At 45.0% G+C, this 16,706-nt stretch overlaps 1 protein-coding gene across 6 annotated transcripts in view; it reads left to right on the top strand.

Annotated features, from left to right (window-relative positions):
• The window catches only part of mymx (myomixer), a 28,691-nt gene extending 11,985 nt beyond the window's left edge, over positions 1–16,706 (top strand). For 2 of the 6 annotated variants that reach the window (XM_019260064.2, XM_019260063.2), the window contains exons 12-34: positions 2,599–2,744; positions 2,863–2,959; positions 3,354–3,503; positions 3,740–3,889; positions 4,419–4,675; positions 5,746–5,881; positions 6,156–6,350; positions 6,809–6,961; positions 7,903–8,120; positions 8,454–8,637; positions 8,708–8,863; positions 9,293–9,676; positions 9,897–10,016; positions 11,726–13,684; positions 14,058–14,192; positions 14,314–14,388; positions 14,481–14,567; positions 14,672–14,763; positions 14,883–14,968; positions 15,060–15,123; positions 15,217–15,434; positions 15,951–16,097; positions 16,182–16,706. In XM_019260064.2, coding sequence (XP_019115609.2) covers positions 2,599–2,744; positions 2,863–2,959; positions 3,354–3,503; positions 3,740–3,889; positions 4,419–4,675; positions 5,746–5,881; positions 6,156–6,350; positions 6,809–6,961; positions 7,903–8,120; positions 8,454–8,637; positions 8,708–8,863; positions 9,293–9,676; positions 9,897–10,016; positions 11,726–13,684; positions 14,058–14,192; positions 14,314–14,388; positions 14,481–14,567; positions 14,672–14,763; positions 14,883–14,968; positions 15,060–15,123; positions 15,217–15,434; positions 15,951–16,097; positions 16,182–16,447 — 5,475 coding nt within the window. In that variant the 3' untranslated portion in view covers positions 16,448–16,706. The remainder of the gene's footprint in view (positions 1–2,598; positions 2,745–2,862; positions 2,960–3,353; positions 3,504–3,739; positions 3,890–4,418; positions 4,676–5,745; positions 5,882–6,155; positions 6,351–6,808; positions 6,962–7,902; positions 8,121–8,453; positions 8,638–8,707; positions 8,864–9,292; positions 9,677–9,896; positions 10,017–11,725; positions 13,685–14,057; positions 14,193–14,313; positions 14,389–14,480; positions 14,568–14,671; positions 14,764–14,882; positions 14,969–15,059; positions 15,124–15,216; positions 15,435–15,950; positions 16,098–16,181) is intronic. The other 4 variants (XM_019260065.2, XM_027277753.1, XM_019260066.2 and 1 more) reach the window with 4 other exon arrangements.

The raw sequence follows: 16,706 nt of genomic DNA, 5'->3' as shown, positions 1-16,706 counted from the left end.
AACTTCACTCTTTCCATTCTGGTTCCGTTTATTTTCCTGACTCATGGTTTTAGGTTCTTACCGGCCCTGTGGGCCCGCCACCTGTGACAGGAGTCCATCAGGGCAACGGGCCAGACTCAGTTGTTTCTCTGAACAGGCACCGAGCTCGTTGGCTGTTAGTTGCCTTTATTGCACTGGGAGCTGGGAGTTACCTGGGTGCACTGTCTGTGAGAGCCCCACTCGTTACTCTTTATGGAAGGATTAATAAGACACTCGAAACAAAACCCTGGAGCCCAAGGGCCAAATTCAGTGCCGGGGCTCAACCACCAGTTGAACAGTAAAAGTAATTTGTCACATAGTTTCGTTGTGCTTTAGCAGCTCCCGGGTGTGCTGAATTGATTACAGTATTTGTAAGGGCGCAGCTGCACATGTCTGTGGGCTGATAGTGACTCTGAGGCAGTTGAATGTGTGCTGGTAGAAAGTACTTTCAATGTGTCTGCAGACACGTGCATGCTCGTACATGCTTTCTCTCTTTAATCTCCCACTCTGGTGTGATTAAAGGTAACTGTAAAGGTTTTAGTGTCTGTATGTGTACACGTACATGCATTAGACTCTATATGACCATGTCTGTGTTAGCAGTGGTATGGCCTCTTGTTGCTTGAGGTAAACATGGCTATCGTCTGTTTCTCTGGCTAATTGTAGCCAGATGCTGGGGCTGTGGACCAGATGGGCTTGGTGCTAAGTGATAGTTCTTGGCTGACATCACTTCATAGCGCATTGCAGATAGACGCACAGGGGAAGAGGAGATCTGTAGAAAACAGAAAGGAATCAACATTACCCAGGTAGGGAGAAGTATGCTGAAAAGGGAGATGATTGGATAAGGCCTAAAAATGCAGAATACCATCGAAAATGACATAACAAATCATTAAAAGGATCTTTTGGATGTGCGATGTTGAGCGTGCTACAGGAGTTGTTTACAGTGGAAGCCACTGTGAAGGATGAAGGACAGAAGCAAATATCTGAGGAGGAGACGTCATCGATGGTTATCGACCCCAACAAATGAATCACAGTAGTTTGTTAGTTCTGCAGCTTTAGCACATAAATGGGCTGATAATGTGCCTCTATGAAACTGAGACCGGCCTATAAAATGACTGGAATGTAAGTATGATGTTAGATCCCTTCAATTTACTGCAGCTCTCGCATCATTTTAGAGGCGACACTTTTCTCCAGCTCTCTGACTCACTTCTTCTATAAGCCCATTCCCAAAATAACGTGGTTAAATTAAAGCTACTCCATAAAACATTATTATTAATGTCTGTTTTGTGCTTTTTGGCAGTCGTGCACATTCAGCATTACTGATTTTTGAACATGAAAGCATCGACAGATGCATATTTTGCCTTGTTGATTGTTGCAGAGGCCACACTGTTTTTACTGGCATTTGTAAAAAACATTATGTTATACAGAACAATTAACACAGTATGGTGTGTATGATTCACACAGAAATGTCTGCATAGGACGCATTGTACTAAATCCACAGTTCATTTCATTAGTTCATATTTATACCAACAAGTTCTCATAACCAAAGCAAGCAAAACGTTGTTTATTTAGCACATTTTAAAACCTGTGTGACTTAGAATTTTAAATCATACACAGTTACAGAGAACACAAGTCAATTTAAAAAAAATAACCAAAAGAAAATAACCTTTTGAAGAACAACAAGTGAATAAGTAACATCTTTAATTATTGTACATGACTTCTTACATTGGTTTGTGGATCTTGGCTTTTTGCAGTAGACGGTTAGTAAAAAGACCAACAATCGGGATATCCCACTGTGTTCTCTGTAATGATCCAGATACATGTAGCTCTCATTGGAAGCCCTGCTGCTGAGTCCTTTGGCCAACCTTTAAAGTACTCAGATGGTTGTAAAAGAGGCTTAGTGGCTGTTGACGTCTTTAATATATTTCTGCACATAGAAGAGGTCTAAAGCTCCAGCTATAGCTACATAGGCCTAAATAGAGTCAACGTTGACGGCCATGGAAATCAGTATCTAAGGCTGAAAAAAACACTGCTGCTATTTAATGAGAGTTGGGGATAGGGTTTTTTTTTATTTAAAAAAAAGTCATATTTCCAACTGCAATGGTTCTTTTTAGTCATCAGTGGTATAGCACATGTTGGAAACCGTGTTAGACTTAATGTGTTCATTCATAAAGCAATTATAATTTATTTAAACTTTTGCTGCCATCTTTAGTATTTTTATTACAAGCGTTGATGCTGTCAAACAGAAATAGCTTGTATCTTTAGCCTGGCCTGGGTTATTTCACTGAGAATAGCCAGCCTTTGTAAGAAAGTATGCTTTGTGTCATTTACAGGAGAAACTTTACTCTGGGCAGCTGTCCATGTCGTGCAGCCACATTGTAACATTCACGTTAGCAGAGAGCTACAGCAACGCCTCATTGTCTAGTGACTGCTCAGTGGATAAAATCCTCCATTTGAGATGTTTATGCATCCAGTCAACATTTATTCGGTGGATGGCTGACAGAGAAAGCAAAACATTACTCACATGTCATGTTGCTGATCTTTTGGATTTTCCTACAGAGACTCTTACTCTTTTGTCCACAGAGTACTGTTGAATGTGGGGTTGGTAGGAGGACACCAGGGAACCAAAGCCAGGAGCAGCAATCAGTGAACCACACCTCCCTACCCATGGGAGACGGCCCTGCCTGTGCACATGATGTCATCGTCAGACATCAATTGAAGGGGGAAAGGTGACATTTCATTTCAGCCCGCCTCTTCGCTCCCTCCCTCTCTCTTTCTGTGACTTACATAATGAGAGGTCTTTATGTAAGTCATAATTGGAGTCACATGTCTGTGTTTTCTTTGCAGCAGGAAGCCCAGAGCAGAGCCCAAGCTTGCCGCCGCCCCGCGAGGCCACCCACAGCTTCACGTACAGCTCCAGAAGTTCACCGTGTCTGCTGACAAGGTGACGTGACCCCTGCCAGGCACACCAGAAATCACCAACTGTCCGTATACTCTACAGAACATCAACAAAAATTAATCATCTTGAGTAAAATCCTGGACCTCAACCTCAGAATTCATTTCTATGAATTGTCAAGTCAGCACTGCAGTTTTTGCACTATTACACTCTCTTCTTGTAACCAGCCACAGACATTATGTCACATTTTTAAATGAGACATTATTTGTCAGGCATTCAACTGTGATTGTATACTGACTGGTGTGGTACTGTTTTCTCATTTCCAGTAATTGTATTTGGATGAGAAACAAAATCTGGATCCTGGTCACTGTGCTTCCTGTTCACTATTGTTTACTGTTCATCTCTTTAACACTTTCCCTGTTTTCTCTACTGTGCACCTCAGACTTTGTCCTGGCTGAAGGACAACGTGTCCATGGCCACACAGGTGTGTTCAGTAGCCAGCTTTGAAGGGCTGGAGGCGGCCAGGAGGTGTCAGCACGCTCTGGAACAAGAAATCCTCACCAACAGGGCCAGGATAGAGGTGGTCAAAAGAGTAAGCCAATGCACACTGTCATATTCACGGGTTCTCTTAAAACATAAGCACTGGACGGATGCCTTGAATGAAAATATCCCAGACAAAACTGGGCAGCCTGACAGGCCTGGTTTGTGTATTAATCTGTGCTTCACTTACCCAAAGCTGCAGATTAGGTTCATATTAGGTCTATATTTCATAACCTAAATAGTCCATAGTCATCACTTGCTCTCATCAGTTTAACACTCCTTCCTCAGGAGGGCCGCGGGCTGGTCCGTGCACAGCACCCGGGCAGCGCCAAGATCGAGGAGTTCCTAGGCCAGCTGGAGGTCCTGTGGGAAGAGCTGCGGAGGAGGCACCAGAGGAACGCCATGTTTCTCCAGGCCTCAGAAGAGCTGGGGTTTAGGGTAAGATTCATAAAACATCTCACAACAGGCACTCCTCTTGAGTCATAAGGGGGCAAGTTACTTACCTCTACAGTTATAAGGGAAATTTATGGTTATGATCGATGATTCTAGGTTAGTTCTCCCATTGTGAGGAGCTTTATGCTGGCCCAGAGCCTGTGCTGTTCACATACACCCGTAGTTAAAAGCTCATTTACTTTCATCTGTACCACCATAATTTGCAGAGTCTACAAGGTATACCCTGAGAAATTTATAAAGACTAATCCAAGGCATATAAATTGTGCTGCCATATAATTTGATTATGGGATGGAAAGAGGTTGCAAATCTATCCAGATTGATGACATAGTTGGAAAGCGTGAGTCTTTTATTACAAATAATGTAGGTCAGAGCTGGTCTGCTTCCATGAGGTAAATCTTTTATTGTCTTCTTTGTACACTACATCACCTCTTGTTTTCTCTCTGCAATAAATCACCTGCAATTCAAAACAGCACAACCTCAACATCATTAGCTTCTCTGCATCTCTACTGTCTAGGTTGTAAAAGTACTCCAGGCCCTGGGCAGCCTGGAGGCCTGGCTGGAGTCGGTGGAGCTTTCTATGAAGGAATCTGCTCTAGCCGGTGACCCTGAGACAATGAGCATGGCTGAGAGGGAGAGCTGTCTGCTGGAGAAAGAGGTGGCAGCACGTAGCCTGGAGCTCCGTGCTCTGAGGCAGGAGGTGGACCGCCTCCACGACCACAGTCACCCGCACACACGAGGCCTGCCGGCACGCATTGGAGAGGTGGAAAGAAAGTGAGTTTTTCAAAGAAGGAGAGGTCAGGGGCATCCCCCTAATGTCTATCATCATGGAAGACTTGTGTTGTTGATCTGAACAATCAGACTCTGGTGGTTTCCCTCGTCACTGTGGTCAGGAAATAAAGTAAGAATTTTGTCAGTGTTTCCAGGAGGTCACAGGTTTGGGCTTGCCATGTCTGCAGTCCAACATGGAAGAGTTTATTCATGAAATCCCCAGCTTTTTTAAGACAAACAATTTCACCCCATAAACCACTAAAATATATATCCATATATCTCATAAGTTGCCATTTTTTATCCAAGTTGGCAAAAAATACTCTCCATGTGCTCATTCATTGCAGGGCTCAAGTTTATTCATTTGTGATTCATGCAGCACTTAGTGAGGTCTACCCCGCAGTCCTGACATGCACTTCACCCACAGCTTGTCAGAGTGTGTCAGAGTCACCCATTCCATGTTCACCCCTCTCGGTGGTTGGCACACTAAAGACAGGTTGTTGCCACAGACTCTCATTCAAACCTTATGGTGTTGGCTGGTTCACTGGACGTACCTGAACGTCTATAAACACAAGTTCAGACTCTGTAAAGAACACAGAGTTAACCAAAGAAAATAAAGAAACGGAAAGAGCTCAGTTTAAGTGTTTCCAGGGTGGGGGTGTTAGATGAGGCAGGGATGGACACTTGTGCAGTCTGAGGAACTATTGATGCAGGTAGAGGCTCTCACCAAGCAGCTGTAAGACAGTTGGGGTGATGTCATTATTTAATGCTACGTACAAGCAACTTAAGGCTCATTTGTTCTGGAAAAAATACACTTTGAAATTTCTCGCCTTACCATCTCAAATATAAACTCTGCACGGACAAGGTACCTCCATGGCCTGAAGTACAGGATATGTTTATGTGACACGTGATATATGATTACAGCATGATGATGTGCACTCAGTGTGCTTCTTGTGGTCTCTGTAATGTTGTTCTTTTGATGGATGCAGGCCTGTATAGGCAGATGTGGATTACGATTAAGGTGTAGACGGTCATTAAAAAACAATCCTGCTGGTGTGTCTGTGTGTGTTTCCCAGGTACCATCGTGTCCAAAGTGCCCTAACCCAGCAGAACTCAGAGCTGCAGGACACACGCATGCTGACTGAGTTCCTGGAGCGTGTGGAGCTGGAGGAGAGCCAGGAACTCAGTGGTAATCAGTACAGCCTGGGCCAGGTGAGAAGCTGAGCACCAAAAGTGGCATTAAAGGGTCATTTCACCCACATTTAAAAACCCTTTCTCACTTAATGCTAATGGTTTGATTGTGAGGTATTCATCTAGTGACAACTGGCAGCAAAAATAGTGCCAAACTCAGCAATATGAGTATTTAAAAAACACATATTTTCTGTGTTACAAAGGGTAATTGAGAAAATGTGAGAATGTGATGTGACCTTTTCCAGTGATATTGGACTTGTTTGATAACAAATCTCTCGTTCTCTGTAACTAACAGCCTCTTCACAGTGAGATTTCCTCAGCTCCAACATTGCTGGGACTCCAAAGCAGTAGCGGTGGTGAACCCCTGATAGAAAGCATGGGGGACCCTGTGGAGGAACTACGAGAGGCTGTAGAGATGCTGAATGACACCGTTCGGGAAAGGGGCCGGTCACAGAGCCACGACCAAGCCATCCAGGAGCTGCTGAGCAAGGTAAGGAGATGGCTGTCAGTTTATATTGACAGCGGGTGCACATGGGAGCTCTGGCTCTAGTTCATTAGATGGTTGCCTCAGTGTTTGTTGAGTTATAAAGATCTTAGATGGTGCTGAATGGTCTTTAAGTTCCTCCACTTTTGTCACAAACAGCTGCACAAACCAATAGAGCCACATCTGGTTTCCTTTTGTCTGTGGCTGTGTACTTTAATAGGTCCCAAACGAGCCACCACTCCTCCTCACTTGAGTGTTTCTGCGTTAATTCGATTTATTCTTGGTAAAGCACATGTCAAAAGAGCACATGCACACACAAACACACGCCCGGAGGGAACTCCATGACACCATTTTTAAACACTAATTTGCAATGTGGCTCTCATTGGAAAACAAATAATACACAGTGAAGTATAATGACTTAATGACATCCTACGAGTGCTCATGATGACTTTGTGCCTCGCCAGCATGCCAGCCTGGCGGTGCGTGTGGAGGAGTGCTTGTGCTGTAGCAAGGAGCTGAGCCTGGACATCCTGGAGAAGGAGACAGACATGGCTGTCCAGTGTGAGCCAGACCGCTGCGGCCTAGAGACTCTGCAGGAGATGCAGGACCACCTGGAGGTGAGAAGAAGATCCCGACACATGTTGTGATTATGGCGCAAATATTTAAAATGATCCAGAATTCCATCACATTGATTTTGCTCGGTGTAATGAAAAAAGGGAAGCCCCCACCTCCTCTCTTTCCCGCACTCGACTCCAACACATTGTTCCACAGTCTGTTTCCTGTTGTGCCAGATTTTCTCACATCTAAAAAAGGGCCAGCCCACCCCGCTTTGTGCTGTGTTTCATTTATTATATAAACTGCGTCGTGCAATCGCACACATACACACATGGAGCGTGCAAAAGTTTATTATTCACACGGGATATTTATTTATGCTTGTGTGAGTCATCGTTCTGTTAACTCTCAAAGTGTGTGTGTGTGTGTGTGTGTGTGTGTGTATGTGTGTGTTTGTGAGTAAATCTGGTGAGGTGTGTATTTGCGCCCATGGGTCATGGGTTGGTGATGGTGAGGTTTGGGATGGTAAAAATCTATATGAGTCATTTTTGGGCAGTGTTATGTTGATCACACGTACGCATGCACACACACACACAAACACAGATGGCTGTGTTTGTGTGTGTGTGTGTGTGTGCGTGCAGACTTGATACAGCTGAAGAGCAGAAATTACCTAATCTTCCAAACTGAAATAACTGTGCCGTCAGCAGACAGGCATCCACAACCTCAGTGTTCCTGAGGCGTACTGTAGCTGAGAAACATGAAGTATTACTCCCAGAGAACCCCTCAACGCTGTTAATTAATGCCTCGTCAAAAGTAGGGAAAAAAATGGTCAAGATTGCTAGCTTGCTTTAGCGTGGCAGCCCATATGTAAACCATATGGACTGAATAACATGCATAAAGCTTTGAGGATGAGGTCATCGTCATACACAGATAGAATTGGTACAGGCTGTTTGAGTGATACTGAGGATGATGAGAAATGATAGATTTTTATTGTGATTCTCCACAGATTGACTATGAAGTCATCAGGGAGGAGGTAAAGGAGCTGGAGAACCAGGCGTCTCGGTTGGAGGAGCTGTGCCCAGAGAGAGTGCACATTCTTGGGGCAAAGATCCAGGCCATGCTGCAGGGCTGGACAGAGCTGGGGAAGAGTGTGACGGAGAACAAAGCACGTCTGCGAGAGTTCGTGCAGCTCCAGGACTTCTTCAGGAGCTACCTCGCGATGATGTAAGCGGGGCGCGGGGTTGTTGTGACCCCTTCCTGGGCCAGACACTGTTTCATAATCCTCTTTGTGAGAACATCTGCCCATTACAATATCCTTGCAAGGAAAGAACAGGATGTTCTCATTGTCAAGCACAGGTCCCTAGTGAAATGTGTAATTTAAGATGTGCTGAGGCGGTCAGCGCAAGTTTCCTGGGAGTGTGACAAGGCGATGAATGTCTGTCTTATCAGGGAGAGTCTGGTCATTCTCATGTTTTTCGAATATATGGCTTTTCTCACAGCTCTGTTCCTTGTCTCCTCCTCCACCACCTCCTACTCCTCCTCTGCTCCCCTGAACAGCTCATGGACAGAAGACACCAGATCATGCATTTTCTCAGATACCGCCTTGCATCTCGGGAAAGACGGGCAGAGGCCGCTCGCCGCAGAGCTGGACATGCAGATTGAACAAAAGTTCGAGGAGTTTGACGAGCTTGTGGCCACGGGGAGGAACCTTTTAGACAAAGATCACCACCTCACACAGATGGTGAGCAGACTCACTACTGACTTTGATGATATATTTTTGTCTGCATTTTAAAAACCGTGATGCCTTGCAGGTAAAAGAGCGCATGGAGGAACTGAGGAGTATGCTTGGGTGGATCTTGGTGCACTGGAGGGCTCAGAAACAACAGTGGCTTCACAAGAAGAGCAGACAGGAGTCTTCACAAGATAACATTTATTCTGAGGCCACAATGTGCTCGACGATAACAGAGGTGAATCAGCAGAGAGGCATTTATTGTAGGCACAGATCCTTGAAAAACATAAAATACACCTTTTTCTTTTTTTTGTCATACTTTTGTCATACTCCGCACATTAAGTCACATTATGACATTTCTTTGATTATATAAAAAAAAATCCACCAAAACAACTTTAGCCTGAAGTAGTTCTGCAGATTTGGTCTCTGTAAACAATAAAACAATAAATCACAATAATCAAGATAATCTTCATCATAAATCACAAAACCTCAACAATCAAGGACTGAAGGATTGACTGCTGTGGAAGAAAAGTGGGGAAAACAATACCATGCCAACATGTGTTTCTTGCTTTTGGAAACAAACATCAGTGATACAGACTGTGTGTGTACTGCTTATTCACCAGTGTGAATCTTTCTTCATTCTTTTTTTTTATGGCTTCCTACATAGAGTTCAGCTCCTGAGCTAGAGGCCTACATGTCCCATCAGTCCCCAGTCGTCACCTCCGCCAATGAAGACAAATTAAAGGCGACAGGAGACAGCCGACGCTCATCCCTGCCACTCAGACAAGCTGAGCAGGAGCAGGAGGAGAAGCAGTTAGAAGATGGGTATGAGGTCATGAACAGCATTGGACCACGAAGCGGCGAGGCCACCTCCTCAGAGTCTCCCAGACCTTCTATCGTGCTCCTCAAAAAGCCCGGCAGCCCTGCTTTAGGGGGCACGGTCAACCTCATCCTTAGCTTTGGTAACACAGGGGACAGCCAGGTTCAGGTGCTTGACTCACCTGCTAGGACGGATGAGGTAGTGGAGGAGACTTCTGAGCCTGTCCACAGGGTGAGACACACACTCATGACTTCACACTAAAAGCCACCAAACACCATTATGCGATGCCACTACTGAATGATGTTTGTTGCTGCTCCTGAGAGTCAGTGCAGTAACATCCATTCTCTGTAATGACACTGCATGGGATCTCCCTCCTCGACTGTCTGCTGCTGTTCATTCCTCCCTCTCCTCTGGCCTTCATATCTTCCTTTTTCCCCGTTTTCTCCCTTAGCCCACTGTGCCTCAAACTTCTGCCTGTAAAAACTTTTGGAGGCGCTGCCAGGGGCTTTTGGAAAATACTTTGGGTAGTTTAAAGCGAAAGAGAAAGATTTATCAACAGAGTGCAAACGAGGTAAATTGCGCGGTGTGAATTGGCATTGCATGCTGCGTCTCAAAGTGTGCTGGGAGTGCATGCTGTGTGTAGTTGTTTTCTAGGGGCAGCATGCTCTACTAACCCCTGTTACAAGGTACAGCCGGTCTGCAGCTTCCCCGTGTTGTTGCCATGTCTGCAAGCCAGGCAAAAGAGTAGAAGGAAACAGGTCATGCCAAAGGGCTATCATATTTGCACTCACACCATCTCAGTTACTCTACACTGCGGTTGGAAATTTACAGTAAATGTGAGAAAAGACAACACCATTTTACTGTCAAAAGTCAAAATTTCCTACTTAGCTGCAGTCATAAATGCAAATCCAAAAGCAAATAAATTCTATTTTTAGTGAAGTACATGCTTCACACTGTGATATTTAATGAGATGGGAAAGGAGAGGTGCTATGTTTACAATGCATGAGTGAAAACATAAAAGATGTCATAAATAACAATAACAATGACAAACGAAATGTAGTGATGCATCTGAACTCCAGCTAGTGAACACAAATCTGTCTTTATGTAACTGCTGCTCAGTTCATTATTGTAATGTACACAATGAATTGATACCACATATAATATTATGTCAACCCAAAAGGTTATTTATTAAGTTCTTTATTGTTATTTTTCGGATAAAAATGGATTACAAATTGTATTCTAGGACATTTAAAGGACTGTAACCCGCCTGAATTATCTAAGCTTGAGGTTCTGTAAACTTTATGTGTATATATTAGATTTAAGTGAATGTGAAAACATCTCTGCAGGAATCTGTTAGAAGTCCTTTTGCCCTTTCAGTGTGTCTTGTGTAAATAATTAAGTTCCCAACAGAAAATCAGACACTGAATCAGTATGTTTACAACCCAACTTTCCTCCAACATTAAAACTTTTCTTTGGACCTCAACTAGTTCAATGAGCCAGGCACAGAGACAGAATGAGGGTGATGAGTAAGAAAAACACACACAGTCTGTTGACAGAAGCGCTCTCTTCTCCTTCTGTCATTTCACCACAACGCCTGACGTAAACCTGGTCTTGTTTGTTTCTCCGTGGCTGTGCCCCCAATTGTGTAAAAGTAAGTGACCTCACCCTCACTTCCTATGAAACTTGGGCTCCACAATGGCTCCCAGCAGGAGTGTGTCCCAAACGCCAATACAGGCGCAGTCATTAGACGGAGAACTGGTGCTGAACCTTCAAGAAAGGCCCCCAGACTGCGCACTATGATTTATAGTCTGGTGCTTCCATAGAAACAAGAGATTAGTCACAGAGTTGAAAGGTCAAGCCATTACAGCTGCATATGACGGCATGTGCAGCCACATACGATTCTGATTAAGTCCAAGTGTGCAGTCATGTTCGTGTTCTTTGTCCTTTCATCTAATTTTTTTCGTCTTTCGTGTCGTTTTTTTTTTTATACATCTGCATCGCTGTCTGAGGACTGTACATTCCTGAATCCATTGTTTTTTTTCGGAAGTGTGGGACGCAGAGGAAAAAGAGGCTGATGTTTGTCTCTGAAAAGTAGCTGATTGCCTCAGTCTCATGTCATCATTCATCTGTAACACATAAAACAGCCCTGTTCTCACAGAGGGATGGCTGCAGGGCTCCTGCATGCATGAGTCTATCTGGGGTTAACCATGTGCGATAAAGCATTTACAGTCTCAGTGATACGAAAGTTCAAACACACCTAACATCCTTTTCTTTTTACAGGTAAGTACCTACTTGCATGTCAAGGATAACAACTTGGCTGTGGCCCCTGTGTATGAGAGTATCACCCTGCCCCGCCAAAAGAGCCGCTCTGCAGCCTCAGCCTCCCCTACTTTCTTGCCGCCCTCCTCCGCCTCAACATCTTCCTTAGCGCCTGTGACTCAGATGGCTAATGTGACCTTCCACCCTTCGGCGGGGAGTGGCAGCAGCTCCATCTTTAGCAGCCTTAAGAGAATGGGCAAGAAGAGGAAGAGGAAGAGAGATGCTCGCAGACACACTATCCAAAAAATCATGGGAGTGGAAGAGCAGACAGAAGGGATGCCTCAATACGCCTGTGAGGCGATCACATATGACACACATACATGGCCGCTGAAGGAAGGCAGAAGAAAAAAGAGTTCACAAAAGAGTGGAGATGGAGTAGAAGCGATGGCCTATATGAAGAATCCCCTGCTGAAGGACATTGACACAGAGTGTTCAGGGGAATACAGCATTACTCCATATGCTGTATCAGAGGGGCCTACCACTCCGCCCTCCACAAATCATGTGAGAAGCCACTGCAGATTCCTTTCTTTGGGCTCTGTGCTAAGCTTCGACCTACCTAAGGACATGACCCTCATCCCCAGTATTCAGGACATCATTACTATCGCCCCGCCGGAGTCCAAAAAAGGAGCAGGGACTGATCCGGACCCACTCTCCCAGAGACACACAGCCCTGAGCTCCTTCAAACAGACTCGACCCACTCCTGCTGTCACAAGCAGTTCAGCAGATATCACCTTTTCCGAGACACAGGCTTCAGAAGTTGTAGTGAAAGATCTACCCGATGTGGACGAGAGCATCCAACCACCACCTCCTCTTTCCCTGGAAGAGGATGAGGATCAGACTGTACCATGTAACGATCTATCTAAAAAGCAGTTCAGTCTGCATGAGGATGCAGAGCAGGAGTGGGACAAAATGTCATCAGAGGTTAAGATCAGCACAGCTGAAAGGGATGTGACCAGCAAGCAATCTCAGCCCCCTATTTATGTGAATCAGGTCCAATGTACAGCTGAACACAAACACACGTGCCCCAGTGTCCATACGCTGATTCGAGACCTAAATGGACACCAGTATCATAAAAGTGCAAGACACCAGAGTGTGCGTGAAGAGAGTCCAGGACTTCCGTGTCTGAGCCAAGCCTCTCACATGGTAGTGAATCTGAAGTCAACAGTGAGTGTGAGTGTTCGCCAGGACTCAATAGACTCTGGAATCTCCACATCCAGCAGTATCAAGCTTTGTGCTGATGCTCCATGTCCAGATATCCTGCACCCCAAGGGAGTGGTGGGGAGGCTCATGTCCCTTGAGGTGGGAGGTATAGACTGCACTAGAACGATGGAGAACACTGTCACATCATCGGTTCCATCAACAGACACAGCAGAGATAGAAACAGAGCCTGTCCACCTCGACCACCAGCAGTTTGAGGAGGAAGAAGAAGAACTGGAGGACATCTGGAACCAGACTACCAACTACAGACAGAGCATCTGCTCAGACATCATGTACCAGCCCAACCAGGAAGAGTCTGAAGCCTCAGAGCAATCCAGAGAGCCCTGTTCCCGCTCACCTTCACCTAAAACCCCGGCTGTGCTCTATAGGAACCTGGCCACAGCCTCAGCACCCAATCTCCTTGTAGCTGAGTTCAAACTGCCCCCCTACATTCAGAGCTTGCTGGGTTACGACAAGGAGCAAAATCCCAAAGGTCATCACCCTTCATTGACCATAGGGGACAGGAGATCCTGGGCAGCCTTTCCTAACAGGGAACCAACAAGCAAGACCACAGTGACGGTGAACGAGACAGCGTCGGATCCGGTGAAGCTGCCAGATGTAGGGGATAATCAGAGATATATTTATCAATACAGAGAGGAAGAGGAGGAGGAAGAGGAGGCAGAGGTGGGGGAGCAGGTGGATGAGCACACGGGTTGTTCCAAGGTGAGGTCAGCGTTTGATATACTGTGACGTCGAAACCTGAAACCTAAACCTGAGCAATAAAACCAAAACAATGAGCATGTCTCGATAGCACCAGAAGTAAACAAGAATAAGATGGTGAAACTGAAACTTTAACCCACCTCACCTTATTAATAGAGTCTTAATTAAGGCAAAAGTAATACATTTAAATGTTCATACAATAACGAGTAACGAACAAATTTGTGTGTAAATTATTATGTGAGTGGAAATCGAAGTCATTTTGCCCTAAACCTGTAGTTTTTTCACAGTTGTGTTGATATTTAAAGGCACCACGACTGCATGAGCATCTAATGTTTTGTCCTCAGTGATGACTGTGGAATCTTCTCTTTCCGAACAGGACCAGTCAATGAGTCTACTGTCAGTCCACATGGGTTTGGACGGTGTCTGTCAGCAAAGAAAAGCTGCTCCAAGCCTAGATGACATGGAGAATCAGGAAGGATCAGTGGCCACAGGAGGGCGCTGTATCACCCTGGTAAGAGCGACACTAGCCTGTTAAGCTCTTTGCCTGTTAGAAACATGGCTCTCACCATTAACCGCAGAGAGGAGTTTTTTTCTTTTCATCTAAATGTTGGTGTTAATTTAAACCCTCCCAGAGTGGAAAGCCTGAGCTGCAGTCTATGGAGGGAACGCTTGAGAGGAAGCACAAGCTGCAGCTGGGAGGAAAGAAAGTAAGAAATGCTCCATTCAGTGGTTAAGCCAGCACGGTCAGCAAATGCAAAGCCCACAGTCAGCAGCACACACTCTTATCTTATTTTCACAGGCAGCCTCCCGAGGCTGGAACTCTTACCACGCCGTCCTATACAGACACACCTTGTGCTTCTACCAGGATAGAAAGGATACACTGAGGGTAAGCAGAAATTTTACAACAATAAGAGCAGAGAGAATAGAACTGATAAATAATTGAGTTGGTTCGTATGAAGTCAGTGATGATCAATCTGTGCTGTGCTGCAGAGCTCTGCATGTGGCCTGCCGCTGAACCTCATGGCAGCTGAGTGTTCACCTGCACCAGAGTACACCAAAAAACCCAACTGCTTTCGACTACGGTAATTCTCATAAAATAATACATATACTACATATATTACAGATATAAATGTATAGACAGCTGCATGTTTGACCTGTCTAGAATGTGGAGGTTGTAATAGTCGTCTTGTCTGGCCCTCAGACTCCGTGATGGTTCAGAATATCTGCTGAATGCTTCCTCACGCTTTATGATGAAGAAATGGATGATGAAAATACAAGCGAACACAGGTAGACATTTTCATTTCAGAGCTAATGATGGCTAATTCTGAACTAATCCTGTGGAAATCATTCATTTACGCATTTCCTTTTTCTCTTAAAGGTCAGAGTGAGTCTGTGTCTTCATTATCAAGTGTCCCGTTCGATCAAGACTTCCCTATTTCCCTGTAAGATTTGATCGTTTATTGACCTGCAGTTCTTTCAAATCAAAATGCTACAGGGCGACAATAACATAATAATGTTTCCCTGCCACCTTCCAGAAAACCGACCCTCTGCTCCACTTGTCATGGTCTTGCCAAATGCCACTGCTCCTCCCGACATGATGTCACCTCTACCTTCCCCAGACGCAAAGCACCAGGCGCCGCCCAAACCAAAGAGATTGTAGTCCTCACCAGAGAGTTCACCCACATGTCACAGAGTCATTTAAGGAGTGTGGATGAGCAGTCGACCATCTCGTCCACAGATGGAGGCTGCTGCGGTAAGGCCCTCTGCTGTGTAGACAAAGGCTATATTTACCTGGGGAGAGCTAACTAACTGCGCATCTGCCCCGCGTTCACACTTAGCAGATGCAATACAAGCCCCACCGACCATTGTCAGCTACTGAATATTCCCATCGAGACACCGGTGGTTAGACGATGCACTCCTCTATGGTCTTTATTGATTGGACAGGATTTTTATTCATTTTCCCAACAATGATTTTATCAACCCAGCTGGTTTTGCTTCTTTGCCCTTGAGGATGCTGTGGAGTTCAAAAAGGAATTAAGGCTTTCATTTATCTTTGTAATGTCAGACTGCTGTAAGTGCTCTAACCACAGAGGAAGCTGGTGAAAGGCTGTTGCAGGTGTAATATGTACCACTAGGGGGAGCTAAGGTATCATCTTACTAGACCTATTGAACGCGTCACAGAACAGCCAAGAGACAGCTGGCTGTTGTTTCACTGTTCGCAGCTTAGCTCTTCTGTTTCTGATTTTAATAATTGTTGTCTCCCTCACAGATGATGATGAAGTCAGTTTAAAGCAGACAGTGACTCACAGACTGTCTGGAGCATCCAGTGACAACATGTCCTCCTCCCCTCACTCCCCTGTATCCAGTGATCACGACTGGTTCAGCAACAAACGTCGCTCCCACTCCTTCACATCAGGTTACTTTGCAGTTAAATTATCTTTAATGTGTCTGTAAATCGTAGACGGCTCTTCTGTTCTAATGCTCTCTTTAATGTTTTCAGCAACCTTTCAGAAGATCAAACCCATGCCAAACACCCCCGGAGGCAGAGGCCTGGAAAGAGGCTCCAACTACTGTGTGACGCTTGTAGTCGGAGACAAGTCATCAGACAGTCCATCCGTGAGCAGAAGCTCTGAGCCTCCACTGCTGGCCTTAGCTGGATGGCAGCAGGACTCCTATCAGGACTCTGCTCTGAGGAGCTATGCCAGCCTGCCACGGCAACGTAACAAGTCCGTCTTTAAAAAGTTCTTTGGAAAAAGGGACCTCTGAGTTTTTCGGAACATTTTTACGCATAAAATGTTTCCAACGTGCAGTGCACATATTTGTGGAAAAGCAAAAAAAAAAAAAAAAAAACCTACTACTGACTGTATTTATGATCGGAAGAGCTACCACGGTTTTATTTTTGATGTGTCTTATATAAATCACTTAAAAGTCCACAGTAAGTCTTCTTGTGAGTGTTTATCAAGTGAACAATCCTGTGTGTGTGTGCACTGTGTAGTTTTAGATTTGATTCATTGAAAAAACACAT

This window comes from Larimichthys crocea, chromosome III (assembly GCF_000972845.2).
Source record: "Larimichthys crocea isolate SSNF chromosome III, L_crocea_2.0, whole genome shotgun sequence".
NCBI classification, from domain to species: Eukaryota; Metazoa; Chordata; class Actinopteri; family Sciaenidae; genus Larimichthys; species Larimichthys crocea.
The sequence above is the reverse complement of the archived record's forward strand: the minus strand, read 5'-3'. Positions and strand labels throughout refer to the sequence as shown.